The following is a 21823-nucleotide window of genomic DNA, read 5'->3' on the forward strand; positions in this document are numbered from 1 at the left end:
GCCCGGACTCTCATTCCATTCTCAGAGACAGCATAGCAAACGTTCGAGGTGGGTGGAGCAAGATGGCAGTGGAGACAGATGCATGTGGACAGCACCTGAGAGCTAAGGTGGCAGATCTCAGTGCCTAGTTTTAGTAAGGAAGCAGAAAGGGAAGGGTTGCTCACGTCACGCCTTTCCCAGCTCCCACTGCGGGGAGGCAGAGGGAGTGAAGTCCATTCCCTGGACTTGAATGCCACTGCCAGCACCACGCGGCCCTCACCTCCTCGGCTCTCCTCCCGCGGCCCCGGCTCCCGGGACTGACGGCCACTCTCTGCTGAGACCCTGCCTCTCCGCCTCTTCTCACCACCGCCACTCTGGCTGGGGTCTGTCTCCCTCCTTCCTGGAAGCCCTCCCTGACCCCCACACTGTCTCTGATGTCCCCGCCCCTTGGTGTTGATGACCAGTGCACACAGCCGGTGCTGCCTAACTCCAGCTCTGTCACACGCAGGTCCCCACCCACGGAATGGATTCCACTCAGGAAACTACTGAATGTACCTGCTACCATGCCGGGTAGCATCAGTACAAAGCCCAGATCATTTCACTCCAGATGGGACATTTGTTACTGAGTCAAAAAGTTTGAGATTGGAACACATGTTGCTGAGGGCCATACGGAGCATCCTGTGTGACCATCAGAGGGACACAGAGGCTGCTGTGGGCTGGGACCCCAGCCCCGTGTTCCACTTCACTCCCTCCTCAGGGATGATGGAGTCTAATATCTAAACATTTCCACCTGCTCCTCACATTTCGCTGAATGGGAATGTGACTTAAAAACACACAGTCGACGACCTCTGCACTGCTTTAGTCTACAGAATATGGGAAGCTTTTCCATTGGAAAAAAAAATAATATCTTCAAGGATGAGTTAAGCTAGGTTTCCTATGGCCACAGACCCTCGGTTCTGGTCCCTCCCCTGTCTCCCACCCTCCCAGGACACAGCAGTGGGTTTGAAGCCAGCCTCAAAGTCAAGACTTTGTCCCCTACCCAGACTCGGGTGCCCTGGGGCCCTGCCCGTCCCCCACTGCAAAGTGGACACGGTGCCTCCACCCGCAGCTGGGGCCGGAGCTCTGGACCAGGCCTCGCAGGGGCTGCCGGGGGCTGGCCTGGGCTGCAGAAGCGACCGTGACCTCTCAGGCCCTTTTCCAGGAAAGAAATCACATGTGTGTCTAACAAGCGAGGCTGCTCTTCTCTGAAACCATTTCCTTTGTCCTTAGAGATCACTTGTGAGGTTTACAAGGACTGGGAGCGACAGAGGCACAGGCAGGGACATGGATCTGCATATTCGTAGCCAGAAGAGCTGGCAGGTGCCCCCTCTTTCTCCCTGTGTACCACTGCCATGTTCAGTTCTGTCTGGGGAGCCCCGTTATGGGTTTGACTGCCCAAGAAGTCAATGCACTGAACAGAGAGAGCACCACGGCTACATTTGAAATTAAATTTTATTGAAAAAGGTAAAACTATACATCGTCTCAAATCAAAATTCAAGTCATTAGGTGGGTCAATAATACACAGCTGATTCCAGCAGTCATTAAGTAGCAGAAGGATTTCGCTAGAGTAAAATTGTCACAGAATGCGCACCACAGCTGGGATCGTCAGTGTTCCAAGTGCTGTGTCGGTGCGGCCAGGGCCGGTGTGCTGTGGCTCCGCTGGCCTCAGTCCAATCCTTCCTCAGCGCCGTCCATCGACTCACACAGTGGGTAGCTGGCTGCCGTGGCGATTCCGCAGTGGTTGTTCTGGTCTTTGGCCATCTTCATGTAGCCCCCCATGCCCCAGTCTTTACCCCAGCTGAAAGGAGAGCAGGTGTGTCATTTTATCCAAGACCTCTCCCTCCAGGCAGCAGCAAAAAAAAAAGTGCACGTTTACCTTTATTAGTATTTTTTTTTAAAAAAGCGAATACTAAATAGTGTTCCAGCAGAACACTGAATCAGCCAGCAGAGGCCAACATTCTCATTTAGCCTGTTAATTGTTGAATTTAAATCTGAACATAATTTGTATTCCTGTCCCCCAAACAATGACTTTCCACAGAACTGCATAATCAAAGAAAAAAAGGAAACCTTGGGAGCCAGATAGATTTTTTTTTTTTAAAGATCTATTTTATTTATTTGAAAGACAGCTACAGAGAGAGAGGTAGAGCCAGAGAGAGAGAGGCCTTCCATTGGCTGGTTCACTCCCCAGATGACCACAATGGCCAGAGCTGAGCCGATCCAAAGCCAGGAGCCAAGAGCCTCCTCCGGGTCTCCCATGTGGGGCCCAAGGACTTGGGCCATCTTCTACTGCCCTTCATAGCCCTCCACTGCCCTCTACTGCTAGGCCATAGCAGAGAGCTGAATTGGAAGTGGAGCAGCCGGGTTTCCAACTGGTGCCCATATGGGATGCCGGTGCCTCAGGCCAGGCCTTCAACCCGCAGTGCCACAGCGGTGGCTCCAAGATAGGTTTTAAAATTAAGACAACTTTCAGGAATTTGAAATACAATGATACAAATACCCTTAACACCCCTCAGCAAGCTTGGTGGGATTTTGTTTTTCTTAATTGGCATACAATGGTTATAAATATCTATATGTTTACAGACTTATTCTCCATATATGTATACTATGTGTAATGATCAAATTAGAGAAATTAGCATTTACATAACCTCAGACATTTCTTTGTGTGGTGAATACTGAAAATCCTCTTCTAGCTATCATGAAATATCCGGTACATCGCTAACCACATTCCCTCTACTGTGTTGTAGGACAAGAATTCACCCCCTTTTCTCTCATGTTGGTATTTTGGCACCTGTTATCCATCCTTTGCCTACCCCACCCCCCTCTCAACCACCGCAGCTTCTGACCACAGATGTTGTGCTGTCTACCTCGATGAGATAACCTTCTTTAGCTCACACACTCATATGAGTGGAAGCATGTGGGGTCTGTCATTCTGTACCTGGCTTATTTTGCTTCTTAACACAGTGCCGTCCAGGCTCATCCATATTGCCAAAGGACAGGATTTCATTTTTTATGGCTGAATAATATTCCATTGTACACACATGCCATGCTTTCTTTATCCACTCATCTGTTGACAGACATCTAGGTTGGTTCCATATCTTCATTATTGTGAAAAGTGCTGCAGCAAGCATGAGGGTACAAATCTCTCTTCCACACCTTTCCTGTGTGTGTATATCCTGTGGGGGGATTGCTGACTTAGGTGGTAGTTCTAATTTGCTGAAAACCTTCATACTAGGACCTGGCACTGTGGCATAGCAAGTAAAGCCACTGCCTGCAGTGCCGGCATCCCATATGGATGCTAGTTCGAATCCCAGCTGCTCCTCTTCCAATCCAGCTTGGGCCAATGCAGCCATTTGGGGAGTGAACCAGCAGATGGAAGATTCTCCCCGCCCCCTCTGCCTCTGCCTCTGCCTCTCTGCTTTTCAAATAAATAAATAGAAAAAGAAAACTTTCATACTGTTTTCCATAATAGTGTCACTAATTTTTAAAAATTTTTTAAAAGATTTATTTATTTATTTGAAAGTCAGAGTTATACAGAGAGAGGAGACACACACACACACACAGAAAGCGAGAGAGGTCTTCCATCCAATGGTTCACTCCTCAATTGGCCACAACAGCCAGAGCTGTTCCGAAGCCAGGAGCCAGGAGCTTCTTCTAGGCCTCCCAAGCAGGTGCAGGGGCCTAAGGACTTGGGCCATCTTCTACTGCTTTCCCAGGCCATAGCAGAGAGCTGGATCAGAAGTGGAGCAACCAGGACAGGAAGCAGTGCTCATATGGGATGCTGGCACTGCAGGCGGTGGCTTTACCTGCTATGCCACAGTGCCAGCCCCTTGTTACTTATACTTTTGAGTTCTTATCAAAAATTTTTGCCTATACCAATGTGAAGTGTTTCCCTTATATTTTCTTTTAGTTGATTCCTAGTTTCAGATCTTACCTTTAGACCTAAGATTCATTTTGAGTGGACTTTTGTATATGGTGAGAGAGACCTAGTTTTATTCTTCTGCATATGTCTATATGGTTTCTCCAGTACCACTTATTGAAGAGGTTATACTTTCTCCAATGTATGTTCTTGGTGTCTTTGTCAAAAATAAATTGGCTGGGGCTGGCACTGTGGCATAGCAGGTAGGACCTCCACCTGCGGTGCCGGTATCCCATATGGGTGCCAGTTCGAGTCCGGGCTGCTCCACTTCCCATCCAGCTCTCTGTTATTGCCTGGGAAAGCAGTAGAAGATGGTCCAAGTCCTTGGGTCCCTGCAACCATATGGGAGACCCACAAAAAAGCTCCTGGCTCCTGGCTTTGGATCAGCTCAACTCCAGCCATTGCGGCCATCTGGGGAGTGAACCGGCCCATGAAGATCTCTCTCTATGCCTCTGTCTCGCTGTAACTCTGCCTTTCAAATAAATAAATAAATCTTTAAAAATAACTTAAAAAATAAATTGGCTGGGATTGGGGTTTGGCACTGTGGTTAAGGTGCTGGTTTGGATGCTGCATCCCATGGGTTAAGAGTGCCTGGGTTCAAACCTTGGCTCTGCTTCTTATCCCAGGTTTCTGCTAATGTATATCCTGGGAGGTAGCCAGGGATGGCTCAAGTGCTTGGGTTTCTGCCACCTACATGAGAAACTTAGACTGAGTTCCAGGCTTGCGGCTTTGACCTGGCCCAGCCCTGGCTGTTGCGAGCATTTGGCGAGTAAACCACCTTTCTTTTTTTGGCTGATTGGGTCATTTCAAATCACCTGTCTTCAAGTTCAGAAATTCTTTTGCTTGATCTAGTCTGTTATTTAAGTTTTCAACTTGATTATTTATTTCATTTGTTGAATTCTCTAACTACAAGTTCGGTTTGTAACATCTACCTCTGTTTTTTCATTCAGATCATGAAATATTTTCCTGATTTTGTTAAATTGTCTGTATATGTTCTCTTGTATCTCACCAATTTTCTTCAATATTTTTAATTCCTTTTCAAGAATTTAGCAGATATTCTTTTATTTGTTGCCTGCTAAGGAAAGTTTTGCTCCTTTGAAGTTGTCAGGTTACCCTGCTTTTTCATGTAGCTGGTGGAAGATTTGTCTGTATGAACTATAATGGGTGGTTTTTATACCAAGTCATCCTACCAGGGATGGGACCCAGGGTGTCAGATGGGTGGCGTACATGGCCTTTAGTCCTGTGTGGGTGCAACTGTGAATTCTCTGGGTAGCTTCTTCACCAGAAATCAACATCAGTGATGTGTCTGTGTGCCTCAGTGCCTGAGAGGCAGGGCTTTGTGGGGTGGTTGGTCAACTGGGATATAAGCTTCCTAAAGGCAGGGTGGATTAAGCACAGAAGTGGGTCTCCTGTCTATGGTGCAGGCTGTACATGGACGTAGTTTTAAGATGGCACCTTGCAGCAGCAGCCTGGGTGGGCAGGGCCAGCATCTTCTGCAGCAATGCACCAGTGTGAACTACCTGGAAGTGCCCTAAATAAGCTCAGAGTCTGTGAGGGCCATAGCCTTCTCCAGCAGCAAAGACTTCAGGTGTCTACGCCATTAATGAGGGCTGCTGGGGGCTTCCCTCTTCTATTTTTCCTGCTGTGAGAAGTTCCAAGCTGCCCCCTCCTGGTGAGATTGGGTAACAGATGCAAACTGCTGTTTCTTTACAAGGCCATCTTGAGTCTCTGTGCCTCACAGCGCCTGCACTGCATTCCCACTCCATCCAGGGCTCTCTCTCAAATACTCCAGTTGAATACTCCTTGTTTATTTAAAAAAAAAATAGATTTATTTGTTTGGAAGGCAGAGTGACGGGATAGGGAGTGGGGAGGGAGAGAAAGAGAGAAACTTCTATTTACTAGTTTACACTCCAAATGGGCACACCAGCCAGGACTGGTCTAGGCTGAAACCAAGACCAGGAGCTCCATCCAGGTCTCCCACGTGAGTGACAGGGGCCAAGCACCTGAACATCTCCTGCTGCTTTCCCAGCTGCCTTAGTAGGAAGCTGGATCAGAAGCAGAGTAGCCAGGACTCGAACTAGTACTCTCATACAGGATATAGGCATTCACAACTATATAGAGGGTCACAACTCCAGCCCGTTTTTAATCTTTCAATCATTTTTTCCATGAGAGGGAAGCACATCAGGCCGCTCTTGTCAATTATCTTGCTGGTGTCAATCCTGTAACAGTATCTTAATGTGTATAATCAAACATCAATATAATCAAACATTAAGTGGATAAAGACTTCTGGAATTTCAGAAGTGTGCTTAAGGGTTTGTGGACCAATTTCCAAATACTGATTGCAAAGAAGAATTCCATTTCAAATGTCAGTTGTGAGTGTTTTTGGCATTTTGTACCTGTTCTTGATCAGCCAGTATTTATTGTTTTTTGATCCTACTTCTTCAAAGCCATAGCCAACCACCAGAACAGCGTGATTGACATTTTCGCTGCTGCATTTTGGATCATAATAAATGCCTGTAGGAGTAAAGTGAATACTGGGGTGACAGCAGCCCACACGGTCACCCACAGAAATGAACCCACAGAAGAATCACTCATAGTAAGGAGCCCACATAACCACCCACAGTAAGGGAAGTATCTCTAAATTCAGTGAAATGACATAAAGTCTAAATAAGATGTAGAAATAGGATCACTTTTGTCAAGGTTAAGGGTTTAACACCTAAAACCAGCAGAATTGTATCTATTAGCATAATCCCACATGTAAGCGACTTGCCAAGACCACCCTGTGGAACTCTGCAACTCTACTGGGAAGATGTCCGCCCAAAGAAGCACCAACAGGACTCAAGATTACTTAAGTCAAGTGGTTCTTTCCAGTTTTCATAAGAGAATTAAAAATCTTTGGGAAAACTTGAAAATCCCAGCAACTGGAGTAAAGGTAAGTATATTATACAATCCCAAACCGTTTGGAAAGGTCTCTGATGTACTTAGTATCATGAAGATACACTGATGGCGGGTCAAATGGAACTTCCGGTTTACGTGTTGTATGTACAGAATGAACAGTTGCTTTTTAATTCAGACTCCTAATAGCTACACTGAATTCTACATGAAAAGAGTCAGGCATGCTGGTTTGTTGCACCGGTTTTCCAGGGCTTTTGCCTGAAAGTTCTACAAAGACAGATGCTTACCTCCTTCATAGAACAGGAAGGACTCAGGTGTCGTAGCGATACCCACGGAGACAGGTCCGACCGTTGCCACTGCCTCCATCAGGGCCTTCTCGTCCTTAGAGACGTCCACAAAGCCAGTGACATTGGCCGCAGAAAACCTGGGATTGTATTTACAGGATCCTTTCTTAAAGGAAAGGGGGAAGAGACTTGATTACTACCAGCTACCTCCCGGTGACTTTGGGTTCTTGACCACACAACTCAGCAGTTTGCAGCTAAATGATCTGCAAGGAAACCTCCTTCAAAGAATCCCACGGAATGAAATAATGGTTGGCTGGCTTGAAAGTGAAAGCTTCGTTGCTCTCTCCTCCTAGGTCTGTCTATCTGTCCAGAAGAAACTTTTACTACGGAGAAGCACGCATCAGGTGCGGAACTGTATGCGTGTTCTCCATGCAGCATGCAACACCTGTGTGTTAACCAACTAATCAGAGAACTGCGTGAAGGCTGATGGTCTGTGACAGTTCTGCTAGTTTGCAGGGGTAGATCTCACCACCTAAAATGGGAAAGCCAAGACGGGTGTCTTGTTATCTCTCTGAAAGCACTCCATTTCCCATCAGCCAAGTTGGAATGATAATGGTAGAAGGGAGTCCACGTACCCTTTGTTCGTACGGGTAGGATTCTTCCGAGTCCAAGCCTCTGTTGTCCTTAACATACTGGAAGGCGTAGTCCATGAGGCCACCACTACAGCCCTGGTTGCCCTGAGGCCAGGAGCAGTCCACGAGGTTCTGCTCGCTCAGGGACACGAGCCGGCCAGTCTTCCGGAACATCTGCCCTTCGAGGGCTCCAGTGGCACTGAAAGCCCATGAAGAACCACACAATTCCTGAAAACGCAAGCATCTGTCATCTACCAAACAGATAGCAAGACGTGTGCTACGTCGGCCAGTGTATTTGAACTGACGTTGCTCTACAGACTAGCAAAGCAGTGAGGTGGATCCCTTTTTGGCTTTCCCGGGAGGTGGAAGGTCTGGCTCCCGCCCTGTCATACCTGATTCTTCACGGGAGTCACATAGCCTCTCTCTCTCCAATCCAAAAACGCAGGGATCTTAAATAGGAGGGAATTATGGAATTCTTCCCCCCTTTTGTGATTCTGGTTTTCAAAGCCGTTCATCATCAGCCTGAATTCTTCATTGGTCTTCAAGGAACGGTAAACAAAACATTGAAAAAGGGACAGGTTACTTTGGTAAAGAGTCAGGGAGAGGAGGCGCGGGGTCACGGGATCCACAGCACACTCACCATGTCGCCGTAGGCGTTCATCGCCATGGTGAAGCCATGTTTCCCTTGGCTGTACTCCCTGTTGTGCTTTTCAATCATTTGCATGTTCTTCTCCCACACGGCTCTCCTCCATTCTTCTTCTCTCTAGAGGCAGTCACACAATGATGGACGTTATTTCTACTTAACACCCAACCCCCTGTGACCAGACAGACATGCAGATAGGGATGGAAGAGAAACCACAGTCAGGGATGACTTTCTACTTTTGGGAGCTGTTCTCCACGCTCCAACTAACAGGGATGTCTGTCCATATCCTGCAGTAACCCTTGGGCACTCTCTTGGGAAAAGCTGGCCTCTATAAGCTACTCTCTGGCCATAGACTCCCGGTAAGGAAGATCATTCTCTCCAGGGTCTCTCTGCACGGTTTCAAATGTTACCAACCACGCCATATCGTCTTTTGTGTGCTGCCAGCCACTGGCGCCATCGTGTATCCAAACTGTGATCAGGTGTTGGAGCAGCTGAGATCATGCCAGAGCAGAGGACTGCTAGGAAGAGTGGCAGATGCATCGTTCAGAAATCTAGGAAGGGAAGAGCCGCGCGTGTCTGATTAGATCACTCCTTCCAATGAGTCCTCTCGCTCTCTTCTGCCTAATGACCACCATCATAGCAGAATAAAAACGTTTAAATTGTGTTTAGTATTTACCCAAGAACCGTGGAAGAGACTAGGAGAGTGGTTGGAGAAAAAGAGACCATAAGGCAAAAGTCAGGGCACTCCCCGTAATGCCTTCCAGGGGGCTCCTAGCTCAGCTACCGGGAGGTCCTCCACATACTCCGGCCATTGGCCGCCGTCCGGGAGTCTGGAGGGACCAGCATCAAGGCACGACTTTCAGGAATCCAGCTTCCCTGTCTGCCCTGGTTAGGCCCCAAAACGCGCAGCCAGAGACCCCCGAAACTCCATCTGGAGCTTTCTCTCAGGAAGCCGCAGCCGCGCAGGCCAGGCGGGCAAGCCCACCGTCCAAGGTCTCAGAGGTTGGCGGTTGTGATCCCAAAGCTGCCGATTTGGCCCAGAGAGTCCCACCCCCCCCCCCTCCGCCTACCCATTCAGCGATTGGCTGCTCCGGCCGGTGGGCGGGACCTCTGTGCGCTCTCTGCCTCCCGGCGCGCGTTAGGCTGTTGGGACCGAGGCAGCCCCAGTGCTGGCCGCAGGTGGATTGCGGAGGGTCCCTCGTGGGCAGCGCAGAGGAGAGTCCAGGTCAAACTGAGCACCCTGGCTTTACTGGGCTCTGGGGCGTGGCTCAAGAACATAAGCTCACAGCCTGACCCCGGTGTTCCTCCAGGCCCAGAGTTCTGGGTTCAGCATCCTGTGGAAGTCACAGCCAAGGTGTAGCCTGCAGGTGGACAAGCCCCAGGTTCACGGCCGGCTGCGGCTGGCCTCAGAAGAGCCTGGAAAGGGACAGGCAGGTCCCAGACTCGTGGTGCGATAGTCAGGCCGCTTCCTCCGGGTTCACTCTCGCCTAGAGGATGCTGGTCTTTCTGTTCTTTTCAAATCTTCAACTGGGATAAATCCCTCTGCTTTAGCCCTCTGGTTTATCCCATCCCAAACCACCCCAACAGTAACACCCAGCTCGCTATTTGACTGCATATCTGGACATAAAATTAACCGCCATACGGTGAACCACCACATCTGTGTGTTATGCCTCTGTGTAGACTTTCAACCCTCGTTAATAGGTCTGTGCAGATGTTGTAACAAGACGTCCTTCTCTACCCCGTCTCTGGAAGATTGAGCGCTAGGGGAATTGGCAGGGCCAGTGTAGTGGTGTTCAGGTCGTTGAGGTCATTTATCCCTCCCCCAAATAGCCACTCCTTTCAATATGTTTCCATTTCACAGAGCTCAGAGTTATTATCATAAAAACATTATCCAGAAAAGTGTCCATCATTGTACATACATTGCACAGTAATTGTTAATAAATGCTTATTCAAAATCGCTTATGAAATAAATGAATTTCCTTAGTTTCAATAACTCTGTTTTCCTTAAGTGTTAATCAGTCCACCAATATATATATTAAATAATCAACCAATAAGAATTAATGAAACTTGGGCCAGAGTTGTGGCCCAGTGGGTTAAGCTGATGCCTGAAACACTGGCATCCCATATGAGCACCATTTAGAATTCCAGCTGCTCCACTTCTGACCCAGCTCCTTGCTAATCTGCCTGGGAAAGCAGCATAAGATGGCCCAAGTGCTTGGGCCCCAGCCACTCACATGGGAGTGTGACCCAGATGGAGTTCCAGGCTCCTGGTTTCACAATAGTGGCCATTTGGGGAGTGAACCAGCAGATGGAAATACCCCCCCACCCCCTCTGCTCTCTTCACTCCCTCTCTTCTTTCTCTCTCTCCTCTGTAATTCTACTTTTTTTTTTTTTTTTTTGAGATTTAGTTATTTATTTGAAAGGTGGAGTTACAGAGAGGCAGGAGCTGGGCCAGAAGCCAGGAGCCAGGTGCTTCTTCCAGGCCTCCCACATGGGTTCAGGGGCCCAAGGACTTGGGGCATCTTCTACTGCTTTCCCAGGCCATAGCAGAGAGCTGAATTGGAAGTGGAACAGCGGGACTTGAACTGGTACCCATATGGAATGATGGCCCTGCAGGTGGTCCCAACTCTACCTTTCAAACAATAAATACATATAAAAAGGGGAATTAGTGAAACTTTAACTTTGTCCTTGGATTGGTGGTTATATATTAGGCATTTCCTGAGAAAAATCTACATGTAACTTTCCTGGTGGATTTTTTTTTAGCATTCAGTCTTTCAGTTTTAAACCATAACAGTATGACAGAATGTTGCTTTTACAGAAAAATGGCACAGAACAAGACAGATGTATGTAACTGAAATTGTGGCAAACGTCTTGGGGCAGTAGGTGACAAGATGATCTTGTGACATTTCTCCCACATTCCTCATCCTCACCCCAAGTCTACAATCCATGAGCTGTCCTTTGGAACATGGAAGATATCTTATACACACACACACACACACAGCACACACAAAACATGGTATTTTTCATTCTTACAGTATAGATTGAAATCAACAAAAATTTTGGAGTAAGGAACTCCAGCTACAGTCAGAATCCACTTTTCCTGAATTCTCCGTATTAGCCAAGGGCTGCAGCAACCTGGCAGACGCTTATTCAAGACACACTACTGACTTACAGTGGGTTTTATGCTGTTTGCTCTTTCCCCAGTCCCATTCCTACTCCTCAGAAAAGCAGCAGCTTTAAGGTAGCTGGGAAGGTGATGGAGCCAGACTGGCCTACAGCTGAGCTGTCTGGTGGATCCCTGGAAGACCACCTTAAAAGGCTTCTCTTTATTTTGCTTTTCTTGAAAATGAACACGTTTGGAGCTGTTTCACTAAGTGACCTTTCTTACTTTTAGATCATATTCTCTAGAAAAAAAAAACAAAAACAAAAAACAAAAAACAAATACAGGCTGACATCTTAGGCTGCGGCTGCCTGGGGTGACTTATGCCAGTTTGGGTAAGCAGAAGGTTGGGAAGAAAGACTGGGGAATATGCCTGTATAAGAGCTTTTCAAACTTTGATATATTTTGTGGAATCCAGAGGACCATATGCAAATTCAGGGCTGTTTGCATGCCTTCCATGGCCTTGCTCTCTCCTCCATACCCCACCCTCCGTTTCTGGGGACTGCAACACCTCCCTCTCGGTGGCAGCAGTGCAAGGAAGTGCTGGGCAGCGCCGGTGCCTCTTCTCTGCAGCCTGGACTTCCTCATCTGATCGTGTGACAGCAGCCACACAGGATTCTTCGGGGCATCAGTGAGGAACATGAGTGACGGTGGCGGCGTATGCTGGCAGGTGTCCCACCCAAGGTAGGTCACAGCTGCAGCCAGGAAACACGTGGGGCTGCGAGGCACCAGCTGCCTGTGATGGAGGCAGGGGTGGGGCTGCCGGGGCCAGGAAGAAGATGGAAGTGCTGATGTCGAAGTTCAAGGTGGACTGAGGTGCTGTGGCGGGGCGGGGGGAAGGGAGGGAAGTGCTCTGGGGGCGGCCCCGGCACACAGGGCTTCCTCTACAGCACAGACGACAGGGGAGAATCCCAGCCACCAGTGGGTAACCCTGTTACAGCAGCACTTTGCTAGCCTTTGTGCTCATGGATGGTGGGCATGCTGGCAGCTGTCCCAGCCTTGTTCTCCCCTAGTAGTGCTTTCTCTCCTAACCTGCTGAGATCTGAGGTCAGAGGAGGAAGCCACAACGACGATGACTTCCTGTTCCGCAGGTCACCACCCACAGCCGTGACCTCAACCCTGGCTGCCCGATGCGTACCGTGGAGTTAGGAGGGTCACTCGTATGGCCCAGCAGCTCGCTGACGTGACTTTCAGAAATGACAGGCTCACAGGGAGATGTGAGCAATGTGGTGGGATAAGGGGGTCACCCAACTCGTATCCAAGGAACTTCTGTACCCAGCCACGGACAAAGTCGCTGTGTGGGAACCCATGAAACCCTAGTGGGGGTCTAAGATCCGGGAGGACCATTATGGGTATGCAGGTGCACAGCCAGGCAGCACACCTGTCACTCATTGTCTTGGGTTCAAATGCAGAGACGGGGCCAACCAGTTTGGTTATGGCCCTGTTGACCATGAACTGCCGACAAAACCCATGTACCTGGGGGCCCAGCCCTTCTTATTGCAGGTGGGGAACTATCAACGTGTGCAGGCAACTCCTGGGCACGTGCTCATCTGGGGCGCTGGGAAAAGCATCAGAGCCTGGGACTCTGGTCGGCTTTCTCACACAGGCTCTGTACCTTTCTTGGGCATCCTAAGGTCCTTTGATGTTCCACCAATCGCAACACCATTGTGGTCTTCATAGGGACTTTGGGCTTTTGGCGCCCCCTAGTGCTGAGAAGGCTACAGTTGCCAGGAGTTGAAAGAGTTGTCCAGGGGCTAGTGTTGTGGCTTGGTGGGTAAAGCCATTGCCTGTGACACCTGCTTCTCACAGGGGTGCTGGTTCTTGTCCCAGGTGCTCCACTTCTGATCCGGCTCCCTGCTGATGGCCTGAGAAAAGCACCAGAGAATGGCCCTCGTGTTTGGGCCCCTGCACCCATGTGGGAGACCATGGTTTGGTGGTGAGGGCGGTCACATTATTATTGCTGATGTCTGTGCCAAAGATCCAGAACAGGGCCAGGGACAGCTTGTATATTTGCATACTGAAACCCCATGTGAAGGAAAGTCACTGCGAAGAAAACTCCTCCGTCACCTTGGATAAATGGTAGGAGGATTCAGAAAATTCATTATTGCAGTTTGCAGCCTGAAGGAGCAGAATCCTGGCCAAGCCTCCCCTTGGACTAAATGTGGGAGTGAGCACAAAGTGTCCCCAGGCAGTCTTCACCCCTAAATATGGTTTAATGGGCTGGCAGTGCTGGCATCCCATGTGGGTGCTGGTTCGAGCCCCGGCTGCTCCACTTCCGATCCAGCTCTCTGCTGTGGCCTGGGATAACAGTGGAAAATGGTCCAAGTCCTTGAGCCCCTGCACGCACGTGGGAGACTCGGAGGGAGCTCCTGGCTTCAGATCAGTGCAGCTCCAGCCATTGCAGCCAACTGGGGAGTGAACCAGCGGATGGCAGACCTCTCTCTCTCTCTCTTTCTCTCTCCCTCTACCTCTGCCTTTCAAATAAATAAATAAATCTTTTTTAAAAAATCATGGCTTTATGGCCCCACATGGATCCAGATTTTGTGTCACAAGACAGTAAACTAAGAAGATGGAAATTATGTGGAGTTGTTCTAGATCCCAGAATTTTTTCCATAGGTGGCTCAACCTATGGGAGAAACAGTATCTTTTTCACACAAGATCATTATGTCTTTTTCCTCATGTAGGCTGTGACTTTGTTCTAAGAAGGATGCTCCAGTACTGGGTGCAAGGATACCATTGTTAGCTAGATTCATTTTTTTACAACCACAAATCCTCTGAGTGCTGGTAGAGATTTCAATTCTGCTTTGTGCTAACGTAGACAAATATGAAGACCCAGTAATTCCTGATTTAGAGACACGGAAGGAATTGTCCAATTAAGGAACTAACACTGGGAATGTCGGCTAAATGCAAAGATATTGAAAGATGTACCTGGTAAGTGCTTATCAAGTTTACTGACAGGGGGGAGTGGGGGAGGAAGCTGCTTGGGATCAGCAATGAGCAGGAGGCCCCCCGTTCCCGGGTTTGTCATGAGACACCACGCATAAGGCCCTTCCCTGCTGGACCTCAGGCCAATGACCATCCAGGAGGCCCCAGGGGTCAGCCAAACACCACCTACAGGCTTGTATGGCGAAAGGTACACACAGGTGTTCCAGTTTTTACAGGGTTATTGTAAAAGAAAGAATACAGGACAGAGACCACACGTGGGCCCATAAGTCATCTGGCCCTTTGGAGAAAAGGTTTCTTGACTTCCGTTTTATATCATTAACTAAGAGATTAACAAAAACTAACCTTTGAGGGTTGGCACTGTAGTGTAGAGGGTAAAGTCACTGCTTGCAATGCCAGCATAGCATTCCGGTTCGAGTCCTGGCTGCTCCACTTCCCAGCCAGCTCCCTCCTAATGGCCTGGGAAAAGCAGCAGGGAGATGGGCCAAGTGCTCAGGCCCCTGGTACCTATGTGGGAGACCTGGATGAAGCCAGGAGGCTTGGGCCTGGCCCTGCCCTGGCCATTGTGGCCACTTGGGAAGTAAACCAACGAATGGAAGACCTTTCTCTCTGTCTCTGTCTTTCTCTCTCTTTTTACGTCTTTCAAATAAAATGGAAAAATATTTTCTTGAGATAAATGAAAATGAAAATGACATACAAAGTGAACCAAAAACACATGGGATGCTGGAAAGACATTTCCAAGAGGAACGTTTTCAGCCATAAACGCCTCCTGCCTTGTTTGTCCCAGGTGGAGGTCTCTGCCAGGGAGCATTAAGGGGCAGTCAGCCCCCTCCTCTTCCACGGGATTGAAAAGGACCCTGGGCAGTGCCTGGTGTGGGGTGGGAATGTCCCCAGGACAGACAGCCGCTCGTCCCTTCCTGGAACCATGACCCCAGGTGGCCGCTGGCTCGGGGCTGCTCTTTGGGCCAGTTCTCAATGAGAAAGGTGTGAGGAGGAGGCAAGAAGGAACTGGGCAAATTCCTGCAGCACAGTCTACAGTCTACAGCGCCTGGACTGTCCATGGCGCTGCGGCCCCCGGGGACGGTGCCCCAGGCTGTGAGGACAGCGCTCAGAGCTCGTCACCGAGGGTATGGAGGAGGGGCCCAGGCCAGCTGCTGGCGGACAGCACCAACTTGTCCCGTCGAAATCCCAGGATTTTACAACCAGAAGAGATGGTGCAGATGGCTTGGTTCAGCCCCACCCGGGAGGAGGCTGGGAGCAAAGAGATGAGACGATTTGGACAGGACTGGACAGCTCAGACTCAGCCCGTGTGACCACACTCGGGGCCCTTACTCTGCTCTGCTAAGTATCTGTGTCATGCCTGCAGCATGCTGTCACTTCACCCATCAGTCACAGACACCCTCCCAGGATGCACCTGTGTCTCGTCCTCATCCAGGACAAGGAAGGGGAGACACCGGGATGAGCGGGTGTGGGGGTGCCGTAAACATTCCAGACGGCATCATGCGTGCTAAGGCACCACTCCTATCTCGTAGAAGAGGCTGAGCACTGGGTGGAGTACTCTGTCTACCCCTGACCGTGGCGGGGCTGCTATTCAGGACTTTTTTCTCTTGAAGCAATGCTCTGTCTGCATATTATGGGTATTTCTTCATGTAGGGAAGCCCACACTCACGTGTGAATGTGTGTTCACATCCTCACCTTATAAATAAGACTTCTTCTCATTTTGTGCACTCATGCATGGATGCCTCTGCTTTGAGTTCTTACCTGTTTGTGGCGTAAGAACCTAAACTGAACACTAAGGTGCTTGGGGTCAGCACTGTGGTGTAGTGGGCTGAGCCAAAACCTGTGATGCTGGCAGTCCCTATGGACACCAGTTCATGTCCTGGCCTCTCCACTTCTGATCCAGCTTCCTACTAATGCACCTAGGAAAGACAACAGAGGATGGTTCAAGTGTTTGGGCCCCTGCCACCCACATGGGAAACCCAGATGAAGCTCCAGGCTCCCGGCTTTGGCTTGGCCCAGTGTAAGCCATTGCAGCCATCTAGGAAGTGAACCAGCAGATGGAAACTAACTCTCCCTCTCTCTCTCTCTCTCTCTCTCTCTCTGTAATTATGACTTTTAAAATAAGGAAATAATCTTTTTTTAAAAAAAGAAAGATAATTAAGGGGCCGGCACTGTAGCATAGAGGATAAAGCCACTGCCTGCAGTACTGGCATCCCATATGGGTGCTGGTTCAAGTCCTGGCTGCTCCACTTCCAATCTAGCTCTCTGCTGTGGCCTGGGAAAGCAGTAGAAGATGGCCCAGGTGCTTGGGCCCCTGCACCCATGTGGGAGACCCGGAAGACGCTCCTGGCTCCTGACTTTGGATCTGCGCAGCTGTGGACATTGCGGCCAAAAGGGCAGTGAACCAGCAGATGGAAGACCTTTCTCTCTCTCTCTCTGCCTCTCCTTCTCTCTATGTAACTCTGACTTTCAAATAAAAATAAATAAATCTTAAAAAAAAAAAGAAAATTAACATACTCAGGCCCATATCACTTGGTTAATTGCTGTCTTTAACAATTCAATATTCATATACTCGATATTATTATAACAGCCAATACCATTTCTACTAGATTAAGAATAAGGAAGGATCTAGAAATTAAAATTACTTATTTGTATCTGATTTTTCTTAGAAAATTAATTAATTAATTTGAGAGAGAGAGAGAGAAATCTCTCATCTACCAGTTCACTCCACCAAATGCCTGCAATGACCAGGGCTGGGCTTGGCTGAGAACGGGAACCCGGAACTCAATCCAAGTCTCCCACATGAGTGTCAGGAACCCAGCCTTTAGAGTCATCACTATGGCTTCTCAGAGTCTGCAGCAGCAGGAAGCAAAAGCCAGAGCTGGAACTCAAACCCTGGCACAGACAGTGAGTGCAGTGAGACACAGCTGTCCCGACTGTCAGCCGGGCCACCAGACCGACACCCACTCTTGCAAACTAGCATTTCATAGCCAACATTCACTCGTGTCTGCTCCAATTTCAGGTTTGCGGAACAAACAATGGCTGCCTGGCGAGGTCACCAGGAGTGAAGAACAGCCCCTTTGCTGGCTGGAAGCCCAGAAAGTCCTTCTGATTTGCTGGTTATTTTTCACAGAAAATGCAGGAGAAAAAGTGACCGAGAACCAGATGGCATATTCACGAGTTGGCCCACTGCAGGATCTTACACACATGTGGAGGCTCAATGGCCAAGGAAAACCAGTGCAGAAAGCAGGGATGATGGTTTGTCCAAAAGCCCCCAGGACGCAGGGGGTCTTTAGCCCTCATCAAATCCTAGAATAGTGCGCTTCCCAGAGACAATGCATTCCAATGGCTCCAAGTCACAGCTGGTGCATGCACCCTTCTCATCTGTCCATCTCCGCTGTGTCTGTCCTAGGTCCCCACAGCTTTCAAAGGCTTATCATCTCTCCTATCACTTTCCCGCGTTTTCTGAACATTTTATCTAAAGTCTAAAGTCATATATCTTCAGGCTTGATGCTAACAAGGGTATTATAATTAAATGAGGCACATCTACATTCCTAAACGTGTTGAAGCAGAATAATAGGAATTCTAAGCTGGGGATCCTAAGCCAAACGCAGTATAATCTGTCCCCTTTGTAGTCCTGGCTCTACCCACACAGGCAGGCATTGTGCATGATCGGTTTCAGGTGAGCACGTGACGTCTCTGTCTGTTTAAGTGTCTCTGCAGAGGTAACATGGCTGATGAGAAGCACAACTTAGATTGGAATCCACAATTATTTAATTTCCCCACACAGTGAGCTCCATTGCAATTTACTTATTGACGTTCTCACTGTCTGTCTGCCTATGAAGCATCATGCTTACCACTCACCTGCCCTAGAGGTGGTGAGGGCTAACTCATAATCATTGACTGGAAACCTAAGAAATGAAGGCATGGGGCAGAATGGAGGTGCCTCCTTTGCTTCATTTAACCTTCTAATGTCAGGGACAGCTGCCCTGTGGCCAGTAAGGAGTTCAGCCTGCATTGTGGCTGCCTGGCGCACAACTGGGACTTTCTTGTTGCATTGCAAAAACATTTCATGTCGAGACTTGAGTGGTGTTAATTTTCTTATAATGTCTTGTGTGGTGTATCGGTCAGCTCAAGTTTCCAGACAGGTGAAAAAATCCAATTTAGTAGAAATGGTCAACAAAATGTTTTCTAAAAGGAGCAAACTGAAATCCAGCTTTCAGTGGGAAACTTCGTACCCTAAAATGTCAAACTTCCTAAACAATATGCTTAGCCTTGTTTTTTAGTGACCAAAAAACCAAAGTCACTTGTGTAAGTATCTGGTTTTCACTGACTGAAAACCCTCTGTGACTTTGTAGCAGGCCTCAGCTTCCGCCTCACCTCCCTTCTCTCCTCCCGGGTTCTGTCCTTTCCTTTGAGTTGAGAAAGGTCACCAGGACTTCGCCCTTCTATCTGCAAGCTCCTGTCCCCCCTGAGTCCCCCTGCACCTACTCCTCTCTCTGTCCAGGCAAAGTCCCCATGACACTTGGGTGGCACTGGCCAGGTGTCCCTGTCCCTGCCTAGTGCCTTCCAGAATGCCCCCTTGGTTTTCTGAACCTGTAGAACTCTTTTGAGTGCCCAGTACTAGGGCTCCCTGCAACTTCATTGCTAGCGTCGTACGTCCTACCCACAGCGAGGATTCCGGGCGCCATCAGCTGGTTCCCGCCTGAAGCACTTTGCTGTGTGAGGCTTTATCTATCCACCATCAAGGTCCCTTAGAGTGTCTGAAAGGCATTCAGGAGCAGGGTAAGTAAATGTGAATCTATGAGGCTGCTTTCTGTAGGGAAGAACCCAGTGTAATCCATGAGTTGTTGATGAGCTTTTCTAGAAAGGTGTGTGAGTGCTTCATTCAGCCACTCAGGAGCAGATCTCTGAATCTGTAGGAAGCCTGGGGAGTGGTCAGATGAAGATGGCTGATGGGAGAGGGAAGGCCCTGTGTTCACTGTACCCGGGACCTCCTCCTCCAATAATGAGGCTGCTGGTATGGGCTTTCCCTAATCGTCCTACACAGAATCCAATCTCGGGACTGGCAGACACAGGTACAGAGACCGGCGCTCAGTGCTGCCCCAGGGCTGTCTTCTGTTACAGAAATGTGGAGTCCAAGGTTCACTCACGTGTGCTCCACGTCCAGTTCTCCAGGACAAGCGCATGAACGCGCCTTCCACTAGGAGTCAAGAAAGACGTTTTGATTTGTTCGTTATCTACCTGTGAAGAGAGGGAGGGTGAGAACCCAAGCCTCCCACGGGGGTCCTTGGCCAGTGATTTTCCCAGCCAGGGTTGCACCCACAGTGGACCCATGTCAGAGCATCTCGCCCAGGTCGGGTTCAACAGGCAAGGACCATGTGGGAGAAACCAGGAATGGTGGAGGCTGGTCTGGCTGAGAAATACCACGGGCACCCAAGGGTTTAACCCCACATCCAACCCTAGAGCAGGGCACCCCCGAGGCTCCAGGTCAGCGTTGAAGGCTGTGTGTCCCTAATCAGCTCATCTCCGCTAGAGCCCCAGACCACAGGGGCCTGGCCCTGCCCAGTCCTCAGGGCTGGTCACATGGCCTTATTTTACTGTGCTTTCTCACAATTCCACCTAGAACATACAGTGATAAATCTTACAGTGAAATGCCCGCAAAGGGGTTTCAATGATACGAGGGTACCGTGAGGTTCTGAAACATCTTAAAGAAGAATGAGTGAGCTGGACACTTGTACCGAGCCTTGTGTGAGTCACCCCCATCAGTCCTTGCACCACCCACCAAGGCACGGGCTTCCTGTTCCCCGTTTGCAGCTAAGGCAGGCTTTGCAAGTTCATGTCTTGGCCAAACCCCACATGGCTGTTAGGAAGCAGAACCCATATTTGAACCCAGAACCGTGTAATTCCCAAGTCAGTACTTGCAGTACCATTTATTTGTCTTCTTGGTTATGGCCTTTGCCTGACATCCGTTGCATTTACCACACACCTTTTATTTATTTGTCTGTAATATGGACAATTAAAAATAAATTAGGGGGCCGGTGCTGTGGAATGGTGGGTGAAGCTGCCACCTGCAGTGCTGGCATCCCATATGGGCACCGGTTGGAGTCCTGGCTGCTCCACTTTCAATCCAGCTCTCTGCTACGGCCTGGGAAAGCAGTGGAAGATGGCCCAAGTCCTTGGGCCCCTGCACCCGCGTGGGAGACCTGGAAGAAGCTCCTGGCTCCTGGCTTCGGATCAGCTCAGCTCTGGCTGTTGTGGTCATCTGGGGAGTGAACCAGTAGATGGAAGACCTCTCTCTGGCTCTACTTCTCTCTGTAACTCCGTCTTTCAAATAAATAAAATAAATCTTTTTTTTTTTTTTTTTTTTTTTAATTTTTGACAGGCAGAGTGGACAGTGAGAGAGAGAGACAGGTGAGAAAGGTCTTCCTTTTGCCGTTGGTTCACCCTCCAATGGCCGCCGCTGCAGCCGGCGCACCGCGCTGATCCGATGGCAGGAGCCAGGATCCAGGTGCTTTTCCTGGTCTCCCATGGGGTGCAGGGCCCAAGCACCTGGGCCATCCTCCACTGCACTCCCTGGCCATAGCAGAGAGCTGGCCTGGAAGAGGGGCAACCGGGACAGAATCCGGCGCCCCAACCGGGACTAGAACCCGGTGTGCCGGCGCCGCAAGGTGGAGGATTAGCCTATTGAGCCACGGCGCCGGCAAAATAAATCTTTAAAAACAAATAAATAAATGTCACATTGACTTGGAACAATAACATCTTCCATTTTCTTGCTTAAATACTTTCTCCCTGATTCTCTGGCATTTAGCTATTTCCTGGTTTAAATGTAGGTTTGGGGCGCCCCGGGTATAGGGAGAACGTGTTTCCTCCAGAGCAGTGGTGTCACGTTGTACAAAACAAAAGCGTGCATTTCTTCAGCCTGCACCTGCCACACAGCCCGCGGTCAGCCTGCAGGGGAGGTGCTGAGACAATCTCAGGGTTTTCCAACCCCTGAGTCTTGCGCAGCTGTGACCCAGGGGCGACTGTAACACTCTCCAATTGCAATATGAACTTAGATCTCTGGAATGATTACATTGAATTCCATGCTGCATTAAAACAACACCAACAAAACCTTGCCAACCCTGCGTAGTACAGCACACTTTTGCAGCCAGCTGAGCTCCAGCCTCTAGAGATGAGGGCTACCTTTCTTAAAAGAAAATGCTTCATTAATTAATCTTGATAAATGTAACAGAGAGTGCCAAGATTGTTCAACAGGGTATGAATAGTGTAAAAGAATGAAGTTTGGCTCTTACTTTACACTATATACAAAGGTTAACTCAAATGGATCAA

General features: G+C 49.1%; 1 protein-coding gene across 5 annotated transcripts; it reads right to left on the bottom strand.

Annotated features, from left to right (window-relative positions):
- Positions 1-1452: 1452 nt before the first annotated feature.
- LOC100344030 (procathepsin L) lies at positions 1453-9514 on the bottom strand. 5 transcript variants are annotated; one of them, XM_070049831.1, is made up of 9 exons: positions 9065-9436; positions 8803-8939; positions 8386-8508; positions 8138-8284; positions 7749-7973; positions 7117-7279; positions 6331-6448; positions 3083-3191; positions 1695-1816 (listed from the first exon to the last, which is right to left on the bottom strand). In XM_070049831.1, the coding sequence occupies exons 2-8, from the start codon at positions 8926-8928 to the stop codon at positions 3119-3121; spliced, it is 975 nt and encodes a 324-aa protein (XP_069905932.1). In that variant the 5' UTR covers positions 8929-8939; positions 9065-9436; the 3' UTR covers positions 1695-1816; positions 3083-3118. The 5 variants fall into 5 exon arrangements, with proteins under 5 accessions (XP_008255787.1, XP_002708302.1, XP_008255776.1 ...); XM_008257565.3 differs by lacking the exons at positions 3083-3191; positions 9065-9436 and adding an exon at positions 9459-9514 and having other exon boundaries at positions 1453-1816; XM_002708256.4 differs by lacking the exon at positions 3083-3191 and having other exon boundaries at positions 1453-1816; positions 9192-9436.
- Between the last annotated feature and the right edge of the window lie 12309 nt (positions 9515-21823).

Source organism: Oryctolagus cuniculus, chromosome 1 (genome assembly GCF_964237555.1).
Source record: "Oryctolagus cuniculus chromosome 1, mOryCun1.1, whole genome shotgun sequence".
NCBI lineage: Eukaryota > Metazoa > Chordata > Mammalia > Lagomorpha > Leporidae > Oryctolagus > Oryctolagus cuniculus.

What these genes read in the sequence shown, in the direction of transcription:
- LOC100344030 (XM_008257565.3), bottom strand. Translation starts at nt 8,928, where the DNA reads ATGCATCTGCCACTCTTCCTAGCAGTCCTCTGCTCTGGCATGATCTCA. An exon ending in ACAAAAGACGATATGGCGTG is followed by an intron (nt 8,509 to 8,802) that starts GTTGGTAACATT and finishes GACTGCCTCTAG; the next exon opens with AGAGAAGAAGAATGGAGGAG. An exon ending in CTTCCTGTTCTATGAAGGAG is followed by an intron (nt 6,449 to 7,116) that starts GTAAGCATCTGT and finishes TTACTCCTACAG; the next exon opens with GCATTTATTATGATCCAAAA.